We start from the raw sequence: 21,231 nt of genomic DNA, 5'->3' as shown, positions 1-21,231 counted from the left end.
TATTGAGCTGCATGAGCTGCTTGTAAATTTGGGAGATTAATCCTTTGTCAGTTGCTTCATTTGCAAATATTTTCTCCCATTCTGAGGGTTGTCTTTTGGTCTTGTTTATGGTTCCCTTTGCTGTGCAAAAGCTTTTCAGTTTCATTAGGTCCCAGTTGTTTATTTTTGTTTTTCTTTCCATTTCTCTAGGAGGTGGGTCAAAAAGGATATTGCTGTGATTCATGTCATAGAGTGTTCTGCCTATGTTTTCCTCTAAGAGTTTGATAGTTTCTGGCCTTACATTTAGATCTCTAATCCATTTTGAGCTTATTTTTGTGTTTGGTGTTACAGAGTGTTCTAATCTCATACTTTTACATGTGGCTGTCCAGTTTTCCCAGCACCACTTATTGAAGAGGCTGTCTTTTCTCCACTGTATGTTCTTGCATCCTTTATCAAAGATAAGGTGACCATATGTGCGTGGGTTTATCTCTGGGCTTTCTGTCCTGTTCCATTGATCTATATTTCTGTTTTTGTGCCAGTACCATACTGTCTTGATTACTGTAGCTTTGTAGTATAGTCTGAAGTCAGGGAGCCTGATTCCTCCAGCTCCATTTTTCGTTCTCAAGATTGCTTTGGCTATTCGGGGTCTTTTTTGTTTCCATACAAATTGTGAAATTTTTTGTTCTAGTTCTGTGAAAAATGCCAGTGGTAGTTTGATAGGGATTGCATTGAATCGGTAGATTGCTTTGGGTAGTAGAGTCATTTTCACAATGTTGATTCTTCCAATCCAAGAACATGGTATATCTCTCCATCTATTTGTATCATCTTTAATTTCTTTCATCAGTGTCTTATAATTTTCTGCATACAGTCTTTTGTCTCCTTAGGTAGGTTTATTCCTAGATATTTTATTCTTTTTGTTGCAGTGGTAAATGGGAGTGTTTTCTTAATTTCATTTTCAGATTTTTCATCATTAGTGTATAGGAATGCCAGAGATTTCTGTGCATTAATTTTGTATCCTGCTACTTTACCAGATTCATTGATTAGCTCTAGTAGTTTTCTGGTAGCATCTTTGGGATTCTCTATATATAGTATCATGTCATCTGCAAACAGTGACAGCTTTACTTCTTCTTTTCCGATTTGGATTCCTTTTATTCCTGCTCTCTTTCTTTGGTATTGGGAGAAACATTGCAGGAAAGAAAGGGCACCTTTTAACAACAGTAAACGTGTCCTAGTAGTGTCTATCTTGTGGATTCCTACAAAAATATTTCCTAAGATAAAATTATTATATGGCAACAATAATGATATTTAATAAGAAGACTTGGGACACTGGTGGGGTTATGCGCGTTAAGAGCAATGAAGGGCACATAACAAGATGACGGTATTAGTCTGTGATGCCTTGAAGCTCCCCACCATCCCCACTTCCCTACGGGTCAGGGGAGTCTGTGAGGGTGTGGAGGCCCCCGGCTTATGTTCCACAAGAAGGTAGACCAGGCCAACTGTTTAGAGCCAGCTGAGATGTAACGCTACGACAGTCTGGAAGCTGATCTAAGGTGCCCAAGGAGTATCATCAGAGAACTGGGGTAGGGGCAACTGAATTGTAGTTTTCTGAGAATCTTAGAACTGCTCCCAGGGCTGAGGGCTTGGTCTGCAGCTGGGAAGCAGGTGTTGCCCTGCTTTTTGGTTTTCTAGGTAAGGCAACCAGGAACTCTTGTAGATTACAACGAGAAAGAAAATATAGTTCTCAAGGTACCAGGGCAAAGAGAGAAGACTCAGCTGGGGGACAGTCCGGGCTTAGGTAGGTGGGCAGAGCTGTCCTAGGCAGAGTCATACACAGCCTGAGCTGTTGAACCTCAGCGTGCGGGGCCCCCTTCCAGGATTCAACTGTGTCGTCCTCAGTCTTCTGTTTATAGTAGAGACTCTACCTGCCCAGGAAATTGGAGGCTAACAAAGATTTTTCAAAGCTCTAGTCTCTCCAGAATTTGATTACTATTGGTGTTGTTATTGACACATTTTCTCTTCAAATACAGTGACGAAGATAGAAAAAATTCTCAGCTCAGTAAATTCTCAGAATATGTAGCACTTAGGACTTTTGCTGCAAAAACTGCTCAGTAATATATTATCAGTCGCCAAGAATAAAGTTAGAGGCACAGCTCTTGAATAGAAATGTTGTGTTTGGAAAAATCGGCAGTAAACCAAACCAACTAGAATAATAGGGTTCAATGAAAACATAAACCACTGAAGGGAGAGTTACTGTAAATACACAGTTGAAACTAATTTATGTGATTATCAGAACAAAAGTAGGCTGTGAGAGAAAACCAAAGGAAGAGAATTAAGAGGGAGCTAAGACCTGAGATAAATACCTATGGATAGGAAAGTGAGTGAGGGTAAGACAGAGAAGTTGTAGATAGGCAAGTATATGTTTTCCAAACCATGAGTTGAAAGATACTGGTTTAGAGACTTCTTGACCTAGATAAACATATTTAGAATGAACGTTAAATGGTATAATCACAATAGACCTTAATGCGCCAAGTCACAGGAAAAGCAAACTGAATTCTCCCACGCATCAAAAAGCAACACAAAAGAAAGCAAAAACTGTTAAAGAGAATTTGAGTCATTTCTCTGAGCCCTGGTTCTGAGCCAGGTGAACACGCAGCTGTTGTTTTGTTTGGCTTTTGACACAGTTGAAAGCATATGACATAAAATGGTTTATATCTTATGGGAATTAAGATGTCATCCGGAGTCTGTAGACAATTGACATGTAGAAGTCTTTTTTTTTTTTTTTTTTTTTTTGTGGTACGCGGGATCCTCCCGGACCAGGGCACGAACCCGTGCCCCCAGCATCGGCAGGCGGACTCCCAACCACTGCGCCACCAGGGAAGCCCCAGAAGTCATTTTTTAAATATACATTTTACTCACTGAAAACTTTAGAATAAAGTTTTATAGATTATTTCAAGTTTTAATTCAGACTGAATTTCAAAAGAGACATCTTTTTTGGTTGGGCTCAGCTCTTTATCAGGGACTGGCAGACGTCTCCTGTGAAGGGCCAGGTAGTAAATCTTATAGGCTCTGGCAATCACTTACCTCTGCGTGTCAGTGCGGAAGCAGCCATAGACCATAGGCAGATGCATGAGCGTGGCTGAGTTCTAATAAAACTTTATCCACAAGGACAACAGGCAGGCTGGGTTTGGCCTGAAAGCTATAGTTTGCTAACTCCTGCTCTGATGGTCTGCCCTTAGCTCACCTGCTTGTTTCAGAGTGGGGTCATAAGAGTCTCTTTTATACCATTTTTGCGCTCAGAAGTCAAGGAAAAATTCTGGCCCACACGCATCTTCCCTGATGCGCAGGTTTGACTGCGCATCAGAAGTAAGCCGTATCTTTCTTTCTGGGTGAAAAACGGGAAAGAGGGAACACAGTACCTGGCAGAGGATCTGTTAGATAGGGTGAGCCGATTCTTGTGAATTACATACGAGCGATACTGAAACACCCGACATTTTATGTGGAAGAAGCGCCTGCTCGTGTAGAAATGCTGCCCTAGCCCTTGAAACAACCTTGGCTGAGAGAGCGTATCTTATTCATCCCTGAATTCAGACCAAACTCCAGTTAAATAAGGAAAGTGAGCAGAAGGCAGGCAGCAGGCCTGTTTCACGCGGGCTCTGGATCCATGGCTCCCTCCCTGAGGGGGTGACTCTGGCCTGGGAGCCACGGAGCCACACACGTGGTGCTTCCCCACCTCCGGGCACACAGCTCGGACCTGCCTTCCCGGGGGTGTGTCTCCTGAGGACGGGCGCTTCCTGCTTGGTACGCACAGATGCCCTCTGCCTTCTCAAACGCTGCGTCCTCTCTGGACAGCCGCTCTCCAAAGGTGAAGTTGTCTCCTTCTCTGCCCACCTGGTGAGGCTGCAGCCCGTCCCACTGGCCCCCCATAGTCTCCTCTCGTTTCGGCTTTCCCCAGAGCCCTATGCCTCTGTCCAGATACTGTGGGCTCCACTTTTTGTCATCCGTCCGTGTCCTTGTTGCCTCTCTCTGCCCTTCCTCTCACTCCACCTGGTAGTCTTACATGAAGGTCAGAGTTTTCCTCTTTTGTATTCAAGCTTCATATCCAGCACCTAGAACAGAGCCTGGCATGGAGGAGGTGCTCAACGAAAAGTTAGTAAATAAATGGAATTTGATTTCTCTGGCCCTTCCTTCAGGGAATGCAGAGGAAATTTCTCCTTCTACGCTTGTAAAAACAACAGAACTCGGAAAATTAAGCTCCCTGTGCATATTATAACTTTCATGGAGCCACTGGCCTCTGTTGATCCCTTGCACTGTGCTAAGTAGTTTTACATGTTTCACCTCATTAAATCCTCTCAACGACCCTATGAAACACGGTCCCTGCTTTATAGGTGAGCAAACTGGGTCAGGGAGGAGTGCGTCAGGACTGGTGATCGCCGTGGCCAGGGTGGTCACTCTAGAACCTGTGTGTTCAAGTCTCCTGTCTTGGAAAAAGTAACTGTCTCAGGAAGCTTCGCCCAGAGCATGCGCTGAGGCCCTTAGTTAAGGTGAGCTTCACACTCATGGGGGGTAATGACAGGACAGAGCTCACGTGACAGGTGCACACCCCACCCTCTCTAATGCTATCCCAGCTACTCACCCTGCCGCCTGCTATAAGGTGTGTACCTAAGGGTGGCCCGCGAACCCAGCACACACTCGCCAAGTGGGTTTCCTCTGCCGCTCCCCTCCCCCGAGAGCAAGGCCTCCACCTCTGTCTCCTGCCCCATCTCCCCATGTGACCTGACTTGGCCATGGGCCACGGCTGGGCTGGCCTTCAGTTCTTGGCCCCCTCCCCAGCCCCAAACTTTGCTTAGGGTGGGTAACTTTGTTTCCCTTGAGTCCATCCTAGCTTCCACCTTGCTTTCCCTGACCGTGCTCCGACCACAGAAAGTCACCCTGTTCTGTTCCCAGGCCCCTGCGCTGCTTTGGGCACCCATCGACCTTGACTGACTCGCTGCCAGTTTGTCTTCCCAGCTGAACTCTGGGAGCTGGGAGCCCAAGGACTGTCAGTCTCGTCCATCACTGTGTCCTCCTAGAAATAGGCTGCCTCTGCCTCAGATCGTTTTTGTAAAGCATCAGGAAAGGATTCCGTTAAGAAATTTCTTTTAAAAATTAAACCACTATAAAAAATGAGAAGATATAGATAAGCCAAAGATTAAAATGAAAATAACTTGAAATGCAGTGTTAACCACCGCATTTATGATATATATTATCCCGTTAGAAAAATCTATGCACATATGTTTACATGCCTTAGATATACATAAAAGTTACTTTCCAAAATTCAGACCTACCTTCTTCCCTTTCCAATAAATCGTGTCCTTTTTTGGTCAACAGATGCCGATTTCTCCCATCGTTGGGAATTGCTGCATAGATTTCAGTGCATTTTTGTGCCATAATTTAGGTTAATCTTTGCCTTTCAACATAAAATAAGGACTCTCATCTGTACGTTTACATTTAATTTTACATCTTTTAACTTCCGTTCTGCCTTTGGAAGTAGAACTGTCTGGTCTAGAAAACAAAGATTATGAGCATTTTCTCATTCTTCTTGTACCATTTTGTTAAGTATGAGAAAATCTCAGGCCATTTCTCTAGAGTTTTTAATCCAAGGATTGTATCACTGTAGAGTGAATGACTATCCCCAGATATAAAAAATCATCCTCTTGGGTCTGTTTGGAGCCTCCCCTTCACCCTGCCAAGGTGGTGGATACGACGCTCTTCCCCGCCTCTTCCCTCCCCCTATGCTGAGACCCCCTAGGGTAGACCAGACCCTCTCACCTAGCCTGTGGGCCCGGCCAGCCGCCTCTGAGCACGGAGCAGAGTGTAGGCCAGGAATCCTGACCTGGCAGAGGTGGGGCAGCACGGGGTGTCTGTGGCTGGACCTGTACGTGGGCGATCCAGCTTACCTGGAATCCCGCCCATCGTCTGTCTCTCTGCCCATTAGCCTTTCTGGGGAAGCCATTAACCCTTGGTGATCCTTCTGGATTCCCTCTGCTGGGAACATTTGGGGATAATGTCAGATCTTTCTGTAAGTTAGAGACTTTAATGGATTACAGAGTCAATGGAGAAAAAGTCCTTTGTACAATTTTTGGGTTTTTTTTTCCCCCCCACCAAAGGGAGCGTTCCTGACTTAATCTGCTAGGATGTGACAGCTGACTCCGTAGCTGCAGTCTGCGGTGATTTACTGACGTGACTTCTCATGCCCTGGACAGTGAACTGGGGGGTCTGTATGAGCACAGCTGAGCACACACCATGCAACCACACCTTTCCAGGCCTAGACTGTCCCTGAGGACGACTGACTGTTTGCCCAGAGCCTACAGCTTTTTTTTTTTTCTTCCCAGCATTCTTTCTAGGGATGGTAGAAATAGTAGAATCTGGTTCTTCTGATTGGTATCCTGGTAGGATGAGCCTCTGCAGACGTGACCCAGCCCGGGCTTCCATCCCCGTCAGTGGCCCGGCGGGAAGAGCTGGTCTGTGTGACGGAGGACACGGGTGGCAGCTGGGGGTCACATACTGTGTAGGACCAGTTAACGAAGCAGTATGGGGTACCCTCCCTTCTAGGTCCGTGTCTTGGCTGAGTCCATTACTGACCTCCCCTCTAAGTTAACCTCCTTTTCCTCTAAACCAGGGATTCAAAAGTCGAGCACACGGCAAATGCTGTCATTTACCTTTCAGCATTTCCCTGCAAACTATTACCCCGAAATGATGCAGCACTTTTAAACCGTTTTTCTTCAGCTGAAAGTGTTTTTGGAGTCCAAGTCAGACAACAGATGCCTTTGACAAAAGAGTCTGCAGTACCCGAGGCCCCTAAGTGAGGACAGGATTGCAAACCGAGCCCGGAAAGGTGGGGCAGAGCTGAGCTGCCGACAAGGCGCAGGGCTCCCGGTGGGCACTGATATTTCACGGAGTAGCTACGAAACCTCAGTCGTCGTCCGGGAATAGTTCTGGATAATGTGATGTACTTATCCCAGCTTCGGTTTCAAAACCCACAGGGAAATTGAAAAGCCTCAGGTAGCAATGTCTTCAAAGAAGAGCAAAGCAAACATCAGAGCAGTTATGCTCAGGGGAGCAGATCTTAACTAACCCAGGCCAGGAGGAGCTGCCCGAGGCTTCGGATGAGAAGTATTGAGCCAACTCGAGGTTAAAAAGGTCACCTGTGGGATTCCAAGCTTGTGTGAGAAAAAGGCTCAGCCCCCCACCTTCCTCCAAAGAGAATCCGGGGCAGGGCGCTTGGTCATCCTGAGCAGTTTCATTGCCACCCCCAAGAAATGGGGCTCCTGAAAAAGAGACACATTGCAGCCCCTAATACAGGGAAGCAGGTGTCCGTATTCACATGTTTAAGACACAGAAACAAAGATAACTCTGTTTTAGATGTCTTTCCCTGCCAACTTTATCAAGGTATAGTTGACAATTAAAAATTATATATATTTAAGGTGTACAACTTGATTTGATATACGTATACGTTGTGATGTTTATCACGGTCAGGTTAATTAACACACCCGTCACCTCACATAGTTACATTTTGTTTGTTTGTTTTTGGTGAGAACACGGAAGAGTGACTTTGAATTCAGAGGTCTTGAGTGAGATGTCCTCATCTATAAATGAGATCAAATCACCTTCAAGCAGGGATCAGCCTTAGTGAAAACTTAAAAGCCTGAAGAAAAATTTTGTGGGTCAATATCACTACTTTTTCATATAGCATAGTTTTAGGGAAATCTGTTTTCGTTAAATTTTTTTTTTTTTTTTTTTTTGCGGTACGCGGGTCTCTCGCTGTTGTGGCCTCTCCGGTTGCGGAGCACAGGCTCCGGACGCGCAGGCTCAGCGGCCATGGCTCACGGGCCCAGCCGCTCCGTGGCATGTGGGATCCCCCCGGACCGGGGCACGAACCCGCATCCCCTGCATCGGCAGGCGGACTCTCAACCACTGCGCCACCAGGGAAGCCCTGTTTTCATTAAATTTTAAAAATGAATTCATGAGGAAAAGATGTTTGATGCTTTCTTATAAAAGGCAAGGCCCCCAGTGAACCCAAGGTTCTCAGCATTGATCACTACGAACTGGGAGATACCAGCCTGAGTTTCAGGTTCCAGTGTGCTTTTTGTTCTGCACAAGCACACACTGGCTGCTGAACCCGCCTGCATGCCCAGCCCTGATTTGTGAACATCTGTCTCTTGCTTTACAAGCAGCATCCCTGGGGATGGAGGGGAGCGGGGATTAGCCTAACAGAAGTCACAGTGGTGTGCAGATGTGGGGAGCTGCCTTTGCTTCCCTGAGCAGAGATGGCCTCCAGAGGCCGCTGGCTGCATCCCGGGCACGCCTGGGGTGTGTCTGGATTCTCCTGGGGCCGGGAGAGCCCTGACGGCGCTGTGGGCAGAGGCAGCCGGAGAAGCAAGCCTGTTTTGCCCGTGCTCTGCCAGATACCCAGGGAGTGGTTGGCACCGTGCCATCAGATGCAGCCTTCGCACTCGGCACCTGTAGTCTCAGCCGGTTGCATCGTCAGGACCGAATGCCTGATAGTTCTAGGAGAACACCGCCCCCTGGGTTTGTCTCGTATACAGCAAGTGCTCAACAAATCCAAGTTTCCCTTTCTCCGTGGTCCAAATGGCAATTTGAGGGGTTACCTGATGGACTAGGTAATGCTTCCTCTGTCTCATCAATAAGGAAATTGAAGGTGCAGCAATGAGTCTTGCCCAGCACGCGTGGAGGACTGTGGGCAGGGGCCAGGGCTGGAACTCGGTTCCTCTCAATCTTGTCTGTGCTTTTCACCTCCATCACCACGTGTACGTGTGAAAAGAGCCCAACCGAAATAGTCGCTGTTCCTAGAAACTGCTTCTCAGATACACCCAGAATTCTACCTTTAGCAGTTCAATTTTACAACCATTGCTAAGAACGGAGGAAATGAAATATAACCAAACAAGTGACCCTTTCAGATGCAATCTAAAGACATAGGTATAATTACCCTTCTCCTTTTAGTGGCTCTGTCCTGTCGGACCCCAGGTAATCCTCACCACCTTCCCTAGACGGCAGCTACGGTGACTTTGTAGCACTTGAGCACTTCATTATGAGCCCTACCTTCAAAAGTACATTTGCCGTGAAACTCTCAGCTAACATTTACTTTTCCAACTTAATCTTACCAGAAGCGTTCTCAACATGAATTCTGATTTTCTAAAATGGCAAGATACTTTATTTTTAAAATCTCGTTATTTTAACACTGCATTGTTAGGTGTGATTTTTGACATCCCAGCAAGGCAAAGCTGCATCTCACCAGCTGCCGCTTCACTTATGGTGCATTTTGTCAGATCTTATTTTACACAGTATATGTGAGCGATTAATTTGGATTCTACAGCCCTGGAAACCGTTGTTTTTCAGGATTGCAGAATTGCATTGTCTGAGCTTGTGCTGCAAATACCAGTATAGAGATTTCAAATAAGTAAGTTGGAGAGTCTCAGTATTATTATCTTGGGCTGTTGGACCGTGAGTGAAGCCACACCCAGAACACCAGGCGCACAGGTGTGATTCTGCCTGTTTCCTCTTATCTCGTGAGCTCAGTCCACACACCTCTTACGTGGCCATCCTGTGGTGCAGACCCTGGGGACAACATGATCCTCCCAGAAACCGCAGGCAGAACGCTCGCTGTACTGATGGGTAGACCAGTAGTTCTCATGTGAGTCCCACAGCAGCATACCTGGGGCCCCAAAGATTCTGATTCAGTTGGTCCAGCTGTGGGTGTTTTTTAATAGCCCCGCCCAGAGAGCAGACGTGTGACCTGGCTTGAAGTCACCTGCTTCATGGGAAGCAGGAAGAGGAGGACAGAATTGGGGCTGGTTTGGGGATGTTCCCTTGTGCTCCGTCGCGAGGCTCATGTCCTGGAAGAGAAGGAAAGCCACCTTTTGGCTGCGCTGCTCTGGTTGCCTTTTGCTGTGCCATCAGGCTTCTAGGGTAAAACCGAACAGTTTGGAGTTTCTTCAATAATGAATCATGAGACTTGGTTGTTTCAAACATGTTATGAGACATTCTGATAGGTCAAGTTGCATTCTAATTGGTGCTTTAAGATCCACGTCTGTTGTCTTTTTTAAAATTATTTAATATTTATTTTTGGCTGCATTGGGTCTTCGTTGCTGCGCGCGGGCTTTCTCTAGTTGCGGCGAGCAGGGGCTACTCTTCATTGCGGGCTTCTCACTGCAGTGGCTTCCCTCGTTGCGGAGCACGGGCTGTAGAGCGCAGGCTCAGTAGTTGTGGCTCACGGGCTCTAGAGCACAGGCTCAGTAGTTGTGGCGCACAGCCTTAGTTGCTCCGCGGCATGTGGGAGCTTCCCGGACCAGGGCTCGAACCCGTGTCCCCTGCATTGGCAGGCAGATTCTTAACCACTGCACCACCAGGGAAGCCCCATGTCTGTTTTCTTGTTCTTTGAAAGTTTACTCTGAATGAACATCTTCTGATAGGCATTACCAGCAATATGCTAGTGCTATAGTTAAGGATAAAAACAAGGGGATAATATGTGTACTTAAGCAGGATCATTAGTGCTTACACATGCTTTAACTGTTTTAGAAGTAAATCACTTCAGATGTGTCTGTGTGTCTAGTTGGAGGTTTAGTATCTGTTACATGGTTGATTTAACTTTTGCACCAAGATTAATGCCAAAATACAGGAGAAGCAATTATATGAAATAGGCCAGCAGTCTGGGAGTTCTCATCGTAGACACCTGCGGGGGCCCCGCTCTCACCCCCCCGCCTTGAGTTGGGCTCTTTATGTTACTGGGCTTATCCCTCCACCACCACCACCTCCCTCCCCCCGCTGCCTTTGGCTCATTCCATGGTTCTCCCTTGGTACACGCTCCTTCCAGGACCAGTTACAATCCACTCTTCACTGAAGCCTTCCAGACAGCCTGTTCCAACATGACGCTCCCATTCGTCTAACGTGTGTCACATTTCTCGTTTGTTCCACACAGGCTCGTGTTGGTTTCCAGTCTGCCGTAGGCTGCGCTTTGGTGTTTCTTGGCAAGTCTTATATCCTTGTGCAGGGGCTGGTTTCTATTTCTTTGGAGGCAGAGCAATTGGTTCCCACCAGATTGAATTGAAAGTCTAGCCAGAACATCAATGCCAAGTGTCAGTGTTGTCTGTTCCCATCATATGAAGACACCGTGTTGAGGAAAGGCGGGTGGGGCGTAGAACAGAGAAGGAGAGGAGAAGGGAGGGCAGGTGTCCTACTTTTACTTCGAGGCACTTCGGTGTGTCAAGTGACAGCTTTTGTAACAAGTTGGCCACTGAGGTTGACCAACGTGCTGTGTGAGTTGTAAGCATCCTGAAATATCCAAGCAAAGAAAATGAATTCCGTGAGAATGAAGAGGAGCTTCTGACTGGTGCAGCTTTTGACCCGAGACAGCGTGATGGAGATCAGGCATGGGGACATCTAGCTGAAGAAAGGAGAGTTTTAGTTGAGGGACAGAAAGTTGCCAAAGACGGATGGATATTGGTCATTCGTGTCGGGACTAAGCTGCTCTGTTATTCAGTAATAAATAACGTCGGTGCACCAGAGGTGGACTCGGCACTGAGCACTTGGGGGCGACGACAGAGAAAGGCAGGACCCTGCCCTTGGCTGGCTTACGGGCTGCTGGGTGGTAAGATGGGCTGGAGCTTGTGTGTGGGAGGAATGGAAAGAAAGAGGAATAAAAAAGATACTTTGAGTGTAATCTGATAATGCTCCAGGCAGGTAGAGGCGCATAGCAGGAGGCACATTTGAGACCTTAAAGCATCAGCTTTAAGTGTACACATGGTTCTCCTGGAGAAGGCTTTTCATGCCGTGCTTAAGTCTGAGCAGGAACTTGCACAGAAGGCTGTTCATCCCCGCAGACGTTCCCGCTCCTTCTTGCCATTTAACGTGTGTGATTCTGTTCCCACTACCTGGAATGAGAACCCTCCGTGCCCCCACGTCCTGGGTCTGACACGTCTGCTTCCCGCTAAGAAGCTGCTCAAGTCTCCGTCCTCCGCGAAGGTTCCCACGGAGCCTCACCAGGCTTCCTGTGTCATCTGCTCCCCGGGCTCTGCACCCCTTCGGCGTGGGGACCTTATCTTTCCTACACATCCTGCCCTCTACCGCCATTCCAGGCTTCCTGTGTCATCTGCTCCCCGGGCTCTGCACCCCTTCGGCGTGGGGACCTTATCTTTCCTACACATCCTGCCCTCTACCGCCATTCCAGGCTTCCTGTGTCATCTGCTCCCCGGGCTCTGCACCCCTTCGGCGTGGGGACCTTATCTTTCCTACACATCCTGCCCTCTACCGCCATTCGTAGCTCATGCAGCGGCTCAAACCCTCACTCCTAATGCTGCTACTTGGCCTGAGGCTGCAGAGCTCCAGGGCTGGATTTAGGGGCAGATCTAAGGCCCTCGTGGTCAGGCCATCCTAAAACTGCTGCCCTGCTGCCCCGGTCCTGAGTCTCTCAGGGCCGTTTAGTGTGGGAACTGAACTCCGTTAGGCCAGCCTTTGAGGGGACAGAGTGGACTGGATGAGTCTGTCTCTCTCTGTGCTCTCACAGAGCCATGACCTTGATTTTAGAGCAACCTCAGCCATATTGCAGAGGGTTAGCTCTGCCTTATTCTCTAGTCTCAGCACTAAAGAAGCATCTGTCAGACAGCTACTATGAAAGCGAAAAAGCATCATGGGTAAGTACTGAACAAGTGTAAGTTCATATCTTCACGACCAGAACCTTGAATGGTAGCCAGCGTCGTTTGAGATGAATGAAGCCGGATGCCCTAGATAAATGCCCCGTGAGACTCCTGAGAGGGCGCTGGGCAAAGAGAGCGCCCCTGTGTCTTTGGTGGGCTGTTGATAATGATGGAGAACGTCCTGTGCCTCTTGTTCCCTCCCAGAGTGCTGAGCAGATCGCCGCGCTCTGTAGGAGTTATAACGACACCCAGACCAACGGCATGGAAGGACCAAGGGAGAGTCAGGACCCGCCTCCGAGGCCGCTGGCTCGCCACCTCTCGGATGCAGGTCGCCTCCGAAAAGTCATCCAGGAGCTCATGGACACAGAGAAGTCCTATGTGAAGGTAACAGAAGATGCTGTCACAATTTCCTGCTCCCCTCCTGTGACAGCCAGTTGTATGTATGTTGGCAGGGGTCTCCAGGTATCTGCCGGGGACCCTGCCACTCACGAGGGAGATGCCTGCTCCCTGAAGTGGCGAGTTGCTGAAGGGGAGGGCGAGAGGATGAAAGGGCTGAGAGGGCTTGCAAAAATTAGATTCCCCGGTCGTTTTGTTACTGAGGTAGCTTTCACTATGGAAACAGACGTTCTGGTTTGCCATTTGCAGTCTGTGGGAAGGGAACCTGTACCGGTTTAGGGAAAGGGGGAATGGAGATCACTTTAGGTGTTGAGGAACCAGGGAACAGCTTGTCTGCAAGCAGCTGCTGGAACGGGCTTTGGAGTGCAGGCGGTCACCGCGCAGGACAGAGCCCCGCGGTGGAGGTGCCGCGCATCTCGTAGGCGTCCCCAGCCATCACACAGGGCAGCAGCCGAACCTTTCACCACCCGGGGAGTTTATTCATCTCAGAGGCTTCAGTTAGTAGTTTGAAAAACATTTTACAAAAAATGCAGGTGCCTGGGAAGACAGAGGTCTTTTGCTTTAAGTATTTGCTGATGGTTTGGAATGGTTTTAAACTCATCTCATCGGCCAATTGCTGGCAGCAGTGTGGGAGCTGAGAATCCAGGCCTGGCCTTGCCTTCACCTGCTGCAGTGGCCTTGGGCGGCTCCCTCCAAGCCCCTCAACTGGGGTCTGAGACGGGGGTGTTCTTGTTCTAGCTCTAACACACTGTGTCCGTGAATTAAGCCTCGGCATGCGCGCACACACACACGGCTCTCACCTTCTTTCTCCACATGACTTATCTGAGCTTCCCCTTTCATTAACATCACTGTCATTTTATCTGAACTTTGCCGAAAGCCTCATTCACAGGCAGCCCAGGAGAATTACCCATAGCCTTTTCTTTTGGTCCCGTAGGGGAGAAAGGAAAACTGCAGAGACGGCAGTTCCATTTCATTTCCCACTGTGTCTTTTCCTGTATCGAATGTGGGGAGATGAAGCGAACATCCAGGGGCTTCCGACAGTGACCTTGCCCAGCAGCTCTGTGCGCTGTGGCAGCTTGATGATGGCCGTGGTGTTCTCACCTGCAGGGTCGAGGGCGTAGTTGAGAGCGGAATCCAAGTCCCTTTTTATTTTTGTCACTGCTGTCGTTATATTTTACTGTCAGACCACTTTGAACGGGAGGGTCACTGCATCGTGACGCTGGTCTAGGACTGAGATGGATGCTCTGGGCGAAGTGCATACAAAGGATGGCTCTCCCTTCTCTCTGCGAGAGCCCTGCCCTTTGTCTCCTTGGGGCCCCCATGTTGCGGCTCTGGCTCCGCGGCTCAGCCTCCCTCGGTGTGTCACTGCTCCTGGGTGGCAGTGACCGGCTCAGGGAGTGACCACAGCCCACCTGTGCCTCTGACAAAATAACCAGTGCCTGGTGCCTATGGTGATTCTCTCTCTCTCTCTCACTCACTCACTCACACACACACCCCTTTTTCATTTTTTAATTTCTTTTTGTTGCTGACATTCAACATGGACTTTTACTTGTTTTGTAACCTGGACCCTCTGCACGTGACTTGGCGTTTTCAGCATTCATGTGTTCCCTGAGATAAGACTCGGTGACTTCTCACCTCTCCCTGCTCTGCAGCGGCCGCCGTGGGGCCTGGGGAGGTCGGGAAGGCCAGGGCAGATTTGATTGTGAAGCACTCAGTGTCACAGGCCTGTCCACTTGCTCTCAGGACCTACACCACAAGGCTGTGGAGGCTTCTGGCTGGACCAGGCTCTCCAGAGCTGGATTTCTCCATTGTAAAAGGAGGCAGACGTAGTCACCTACTTCTCATAGTTTGGGACTCAAAATTCTTTGGAATAAATGAAACAAGAAAAAGAAATCTTTTCTATCACTAAACTATATCCTGATCTTGGCTTCAAATTATTTAAAAAAAAACCTTTATCTAAAGAGTTTTGTAAATACAGTCAACTCCCACTATTCTGTACCGTTGGAGCCCAGTTTACTGGAGATTCAAAGATGGCCTAGACTGTAAACATGACGACTGGTCATCTTCAGAAATGTTTTCTTGCATTTGAGCATGGGAGTTTGAAATTCTGCTCACGTGTCAGCCCCAAAGCCGAAGAGCTCTCCGGATCTCGTCCCGTCCGTCATCAGCTCAGCTGTCCACGCTGGAGCTGTCGCCTTGCTCTTTGAGGCAGAGAAGGAAGCCAGGTCGGCCAGCGGATGTGGCCACACCTGACAGAGGTACCTGGCCAGAACTCACTTCTCTGAAGGGAGATGAGGGTTCCTGCTGCAGCAGCCGAAAGAAAGGTCCTGGTTCTGCCACTAAGATATTCAAATACGCAGAGTAGGTGATCGAGCTATAAAGAAAAATGTGGAGTCCAGATGCTGGTCGTACTGTGTTGTTAATTAACCTCTCTGAATTAGCGGAGCGGGAACCACCACTCGCAGGGCCAAGCGTTTCAACCAGACATAAACTTCATTGTTCCTAATGCGAGTCTGAGCTGCAGCCCGGGCTGCTGGAAACGCTTGGGTATTTTGGAGACTTAAGGGTTAAAGACTCTCTTCTGTCTTTCAGGATCTGAGCTGCCTCTTTGACTTATACTTGGAGCCACTTCAAAGTGAGCCCTTTCTTACCCAGGATGAGGTAAATACCTTCCCTTCGTCCGCTGACCCATAGGTTAGTCTCAGTTTGCCTTTTAGCAGACCTAGATTTTATCTACTGATCCGCAAAGAACATTTGAGACTTCGGGATCTTCAGAGAGACCCAAGCGTCGCCTCCTTCAAAGCCATTTATGTGGCCTCCATCCCGTGAAACACAGTGGCAAGAGTTATAAATGACCATGCCTCTTTTGTAGTAGAAGGTGTCCCCCAAATTACCTTTTAATACATGACTTTTTAATGTTAAATCACAGTAATTAGTTCTTTCCATTTTCCCCCCAGTTTGAATTCTGAAAACTTGACACCCACTTCCAGTTATTTTAGTATTACAGGGACCGGGGCAGTCCAAGTCTCTGTGTATGAGCTATGTCCCCTACTGAATATGCCGTCTTCTTTAAAGGCGTCACTTCTGTCTCCTTCTTGGTGGATGACTTGTGATTCATTTGTGCATCTGGGACTCAGAGTGGTATCTGGGTCGTCATCGCTAACACCCTCTTTTCAAATTCTCATCTTCACGTACATAGATGGAGTCACTTTTTGGAAGTTTGCCAGAGATGCTTGAATTTCAAAAGGTATTTCTGGAGACGCTGGAGGATGGGATTTCAGCATCAGCTGACTTTAACATACTTGAAACCCCCTCGCAGTTCAGAGTAAGTATTTTAGACTTAGGTTTAAAGCAAACATAGGTGGGAACAGTGCAAAATTCTCCCTTTGAAGAGAAAGTGTTGTCCCTTGACTATTGAAAAAGGTAAGTTTAGCGCTCTCATTGCATGGCTTTCCTCTGGCAGGTGGTAAAAGAAGGCCCCGTTTCTCCCTAGAGTAGATGCTCTGCGACTCAGACGTCTGGGCAGCACAGCTTTTATGGAGTCTGCCTGCTGTTGACACGCACGCGCCTTACTCAGCTCTACAGAAGGATCTGTAGGGCGACTGCTTCTGAGGCAAGAGCACCTACTGCATCCGATTCTGCCTCTCTGTGGTCGTGTGACACTGGGAGGAAAGCCTAGGTTTTCACTGGCTCTGAGAGAGCCTCCTCTTCTATGGAGCCCTGTCTCCAGTGTGGCCATTGGTGACTGGCAAGAGGTCCCTCCAGGGAAGGACAGGCGGAAGGCAGTAGAAGGGGACCGAGAAAGTACATAGCAAGCATCATTCGTCCCAAGTAATGCAGAATCAGCTTTATTAATTAGCCTCTCAGATTATTTATATCCCACTGTGTCAGATGTATTTTTTATAGAACTTGCCTGCTTGTCCTTGAACTTTTCAATCAAACTGAAGCCGTGCTAGAGGGACGCCCGGGCTGTTCTCCACCTACCGGGCAAATGGGGCCGCCCGGGGCTGCTTTTAGTCAGTGCCTTCCCCGAGGCATTGGTGCTCTGGTGTCCGAAAGACAAATGCCATGGAGACAGCAAAGCGGTCAGACACCATGCCAGAGCCAGCAGACAGACACTGATTAAACCACGCCTGATGTAACTTTTCCTCTTTCCTTCTAGAAACTACTGTTTTCCCTCGGAGGCTCTTTCCTTTATTACGCGGACCACTTTAAACTCTATAGCGGATTCTGTGCTAATCATATTAAAGTACAGAAGGTTCTAGAGAGGGGTAAGTTGCTCATACCTTTTATAGCTATACTTTTGAAATTGTAATTGTTAATAAAACCCCACACGCAGCAACGAAGTTCCCGCGCGCTGCAACTAAAGACCCAGTGCAGCCAAATAAATATATATATTTTAAAAAGAGTAAATTTGTATTCGTCAAGTAGGGATGAGTGCCATTTTAATGGATTGTGCTCCAATGTTGGCCTTGAAGTTGACACACATGAAGTTTTCAGTTTATTTCAGTGTACCGGTGACAGTGAACGTGTGTACCGAACAGCAGAGATGTTGCTCTGCCATGTGTCACTTTGCTGTTACATTGCATCTGGATTCTTTTTTCACCAAATGCCTTGCTCTGAAAACGTTTAACCAACCGTATAAGCCGCTGGAGGGGGTAGAAAGCAATGTATGCCATTTTCTTTCTTTTTAAGATTAATAATTAATTTATTTTTATTTTTGGCTGTGTTGGGTCTTCATTGCTGTGCGCGGGCTGTCTAGTTGCGGCAAGCGGGGGCTTCTCTTGTTGCGGAGGACAGGTTTCAGTAGGTGTGGCTCACGGGCTCCAGACGCGCAGACTCAGTCGTTGTGGCGCACGGGCTTAGTTGTTCCCCGGCATGTGGGATCTTCCCGGACCAGGGCTCGAACCCGTGTGCTCTGTATTGTGAGGCGGATTCTTAACCACTGCGCCACCAGGGAAGTCCCCTCTTTCCTTCCTGTTAACCTTCTTCTTAAGCCCGAGGATCCACTGCAAAGAACCACCACCAAACAGCAACCACCAAACTCACAAGAAGTGTGTTAACTAAAATTAAAGCCTCTTTGGTGAAACGGGCGCTTATCGCAGGCCACATTCTGTCACTGAAGTACCTTTCGTCTCTCCACATTGTTATCATCTTATCTTATTGACCTTAATTGAACATTTTTATCTTTCTGAAGTCCAAGTGGACCTGGGTGACCCACCTGCATTGCTCGTCCCCTTCATGTCAACAGCAAACGTTACTCTGTGGAGCTGGCGAGATGCCTGAGCTTTGGCCGCCGACTTGCAGCGGGTCACCTCGGGGGCAGGTGGCCAACACGTTGATCTGCCTGGGCTTTCAGTGACGGGCCGGCCAGTCAGCCCGTCCTGGGAGGCGCAGTCAGAGATTGGATGGCAGCAGTGACCTTCTCCAGGTGTAGGAGTGTTGGAGGGAGTTTTTGTGCCACAGTCACCATCACTGTTGTCATCAACCCAGTGTTTAAGCTATTCCTGTAATAACTTGTTGACAAAAATAATCAATAAACTGTCTATAATAGGAATAGAAAAGAGTTTTATTTGAGCCAGACTGAGGAGTGCTGCCCAGAAGACAGCTTCTCCGATCCTCTGAGGATCTGCTCTGGAGAAGCAGGGCTGTCAGCACAGTTTCATGTCTTGTCAGAACAAAGAACGTCAAACAAGTCAGGGATACATTCCTTCCAGATTTCAGGAAAACCAGATCAGCACGTACACAGCCCGTCAGCATGGCCTTGGCACCTGGGAAGGAATTCTTACCATGGAAGGAGGACCAGCATTGGCGTCCCAGGAAGGGAGGCATTTCATCTTTAATTTTAACATGGACATTCTTTACTTCTGGTCAATGCACCCTTTTCTTTAATAATTAAAGCAGATGTACAGTGTATGTTTGAAAGGCCACGAACAGGCTGTTTTAGTTACATTAAAGTTAACTCGTGTATAGGCCAGAATGACTTCCCCAGACCTCAATATGTGACCATTTCTTTTACCACACCCTAAACTAGCAATGCTCAGCTGAGGTTTTGTTATTACCAAAGGCTTCTTTCAGTCATCACACACCTCTTTAGGTATGAGATTAGAATTCTCGGATTTGTCTCTTTCAGAAGATATCTTTCTATCCCATTCTTTGGAATTCTCATTTCTGGGGCAGAGATGAGAGGAGGCCTTTAAGCTCAAGGTCACGAGCAGCAGTAATTCAACCTGCACGGAGAACATCAAACAAATACAGGTCCCCAGGGGTTGCTCCTGTCCTGCATGGGTCCTACAGTGGAAGGCGTCTTATGAAAATATATGTAATCCTATTTAAGGTCCCCTGAACCGTCTCCAGGGAAGCTCGCCAGGCTACCCGCGTTTTCTCACGTGTACCTGGAAGTAGGATCTGAACCTACTGAAGCTTAAACTGTTACAAATTCCCAGGATAGGAAATGACTTCCCCAGGACTTGAACGCCTTCTTCACAGTTAAGGTTGGCCTCGTGTAGTTCACTCCCGTTACGATTTGCCCAGTGAATCAGGGCTGTCCTGCGTGACGATGGCGAGTGTTGGAGGGGATTCTGCATTGGAACTTTTTTAGTTGTGTCAGCAGGGAAGTAGGAGCCGAGCTACATTCCAAGCCCTTTCTGTCTGTCATCAGACGCTCCTTGATGGCATTGCCATAAAGAATCCGGAGTTTGCTCTTCGTGTTTCTTTTTCAGAACTGGGGAATGGCCTCTCTGTACTGTCGTGGAGGGAGTGTAGGCTTCATCCAGACACCGACAGTGTTTAGCCAGGTCCACTGATGCAGTTCTGCCATTTGGTTTAAATCCTAGAACAGGCTCAAGTTGAAAAAGGGAAGTCTTGGAGTGCTTCAGGCCAACAAGACAGAGCCCAGTCTGTCTCCTCTTGTTCTTTAAACCAGAAAGAACTAGTTTCCTCCCATGAACACCTTCTTATCGACAGTGTAGTAAATTAAAAGCATACCAATGGTTTGCTCAGTTCCTTCTTTGCCACAAAGATGATCATCTCACCATCCACTTTGTGTAGTAGCCACATTCAGAATGGTACTGCATCTCCTACAAGTTACATTTTACCTTTGTACAAAACCCCAAATAAAGATTTGTTTTCATCCAAATTGGCTGAATTCCAACAGCTGGTCAACCAGTGCCAGCAGGTGGAATCCAAAGCAACAGCTGGGGTGTCCACTGGCACCCTCAAAACTGAAAGCACTTGGGTTCGTCTGTGTACCTTCGTGACATGGAACAGAGGGGTGGTTTTCACTGCCCAGAGGGGTCTGAATCTGGTGGAAGGTTTAGATTGCTTGGAACTGTAGAGGTGTGGAGGCTGCAGTGCTTATCAACTTATTTTTAAAGGAAAAAAAAGCCTGCTTCAGATAGCCCTCAAGTGTATAGAATAAGAAACAATTTGTGCTAGGTCCGTGAAAAAAAAATACTGGTTTGTTTTGTTCTATGAATCTTTTGGGGGGTATGGCATAGGGTTTGGATACACTGTTTTGTGGCTTTATGAATCGTTTGAAACTCACTTTTTCGGCACCTATACCAATCTCTCTCATGGGTATGCGTGTGAATGTGCCTTTAAAGTCAGACACCCCTGCATTTTGACTCCACGTTCCTCTTTAGTGTGTGGCTGGGACTCTTCTGGCAGCCTGGTAAGCCCCCTTAAGCTCTCATGGGATTCATCACAGAGCAGCGGTGCTGAATCCACCCTGACAGCCGGGCAGTTGACCCGTGGGTGCATCTGGGTTTTTCTTGAAGGATGTCATTAGGAGGACTGTAGAAGTGGATCATCTGTAATTCCATTAAAACCTAAATGAAGTAGAATTTAATTCATCCTCCTGTGCTCTTCTAAGGGTCTTTTAATGCATCTGCTTGTAGCTAAAACTGATAAAGCCTTCAAGGCTTTTCTGGACGCCCGGAACCCCACCAAGCAGCACTCCTCCACGCTGGAGTCTTACCTCATCAAGCCCGTTCAGAGGGTGCTCAAGTACCCACTGCTGCTCAAGGAGCTCGTGTCCCTGACAGACCACGAGAGCGAAGAGCATTACCACCTGACAGGTAAGAAGCGAGGGGCCCAGGCCGCGATGTGACGGCTGCCGCCCCCCAGGCCCACGAGCTCCCCTCTTCCCTGCTTGCTTTCACATTCT

At 47.9% G+C, this 21,231-nt stretch overlaps 1 protein-coding gene across 2 annotated transcripts in view; it reads left to right on the top strand.

Moving 5' to 3' along the window:
- Nucleotides 1-21,231, top strand: part of TIAM2 (TIAM Rac1 associated GEF 2) — a 357,519-nt gene that overhangs the window by 328,237 nt on the left and 8,051 nt on the right. For both annotated transcript variants that reach the window (XM_065888960.1, XM_065888961.1), the window contains 5 exons: nt 12,873-13,052; nt 15,657-15,725; nt 16,264-16,389; nt 17,227-17,335; nt 20,963-21,142. In XM_065888960.1, the coding sequence (XP_065745032.1) occupies nt 12,873-13,052; nt 15,657-15,725; nt 16,264-16,389; nt 17,227-17,335; nt 20,963-21,142 (664 nt within the window). The remainder of the gene's footprint in view (nt 1-12,872; nt 13,053-15,656; nt 15,726-16,263; nt 16,390-17,226; nt 17,336-20,962; nt 21,143-21,231) is intronic.

The sequence above is a fragment of the Phocoena phocoena genome, chromosome 12 (genome assembly GCF_963924675.1).
Source record: "Phocoena phocoena chromosome 12, mPhoPho1.1, whole genome shotgun sequence".
Taxonomy (NCBI): Eukaryota; Metazoa; Chordata; class Mammalia; order Artiodactyla; family Phocoenidae; genus Phocoena; species Phocoena phocoena.
The sequence above is the reverse complement of the archived record's forward strand: the minus strand, read 5'-3'. Positions and strand labels throughout refer to the sequence as shown.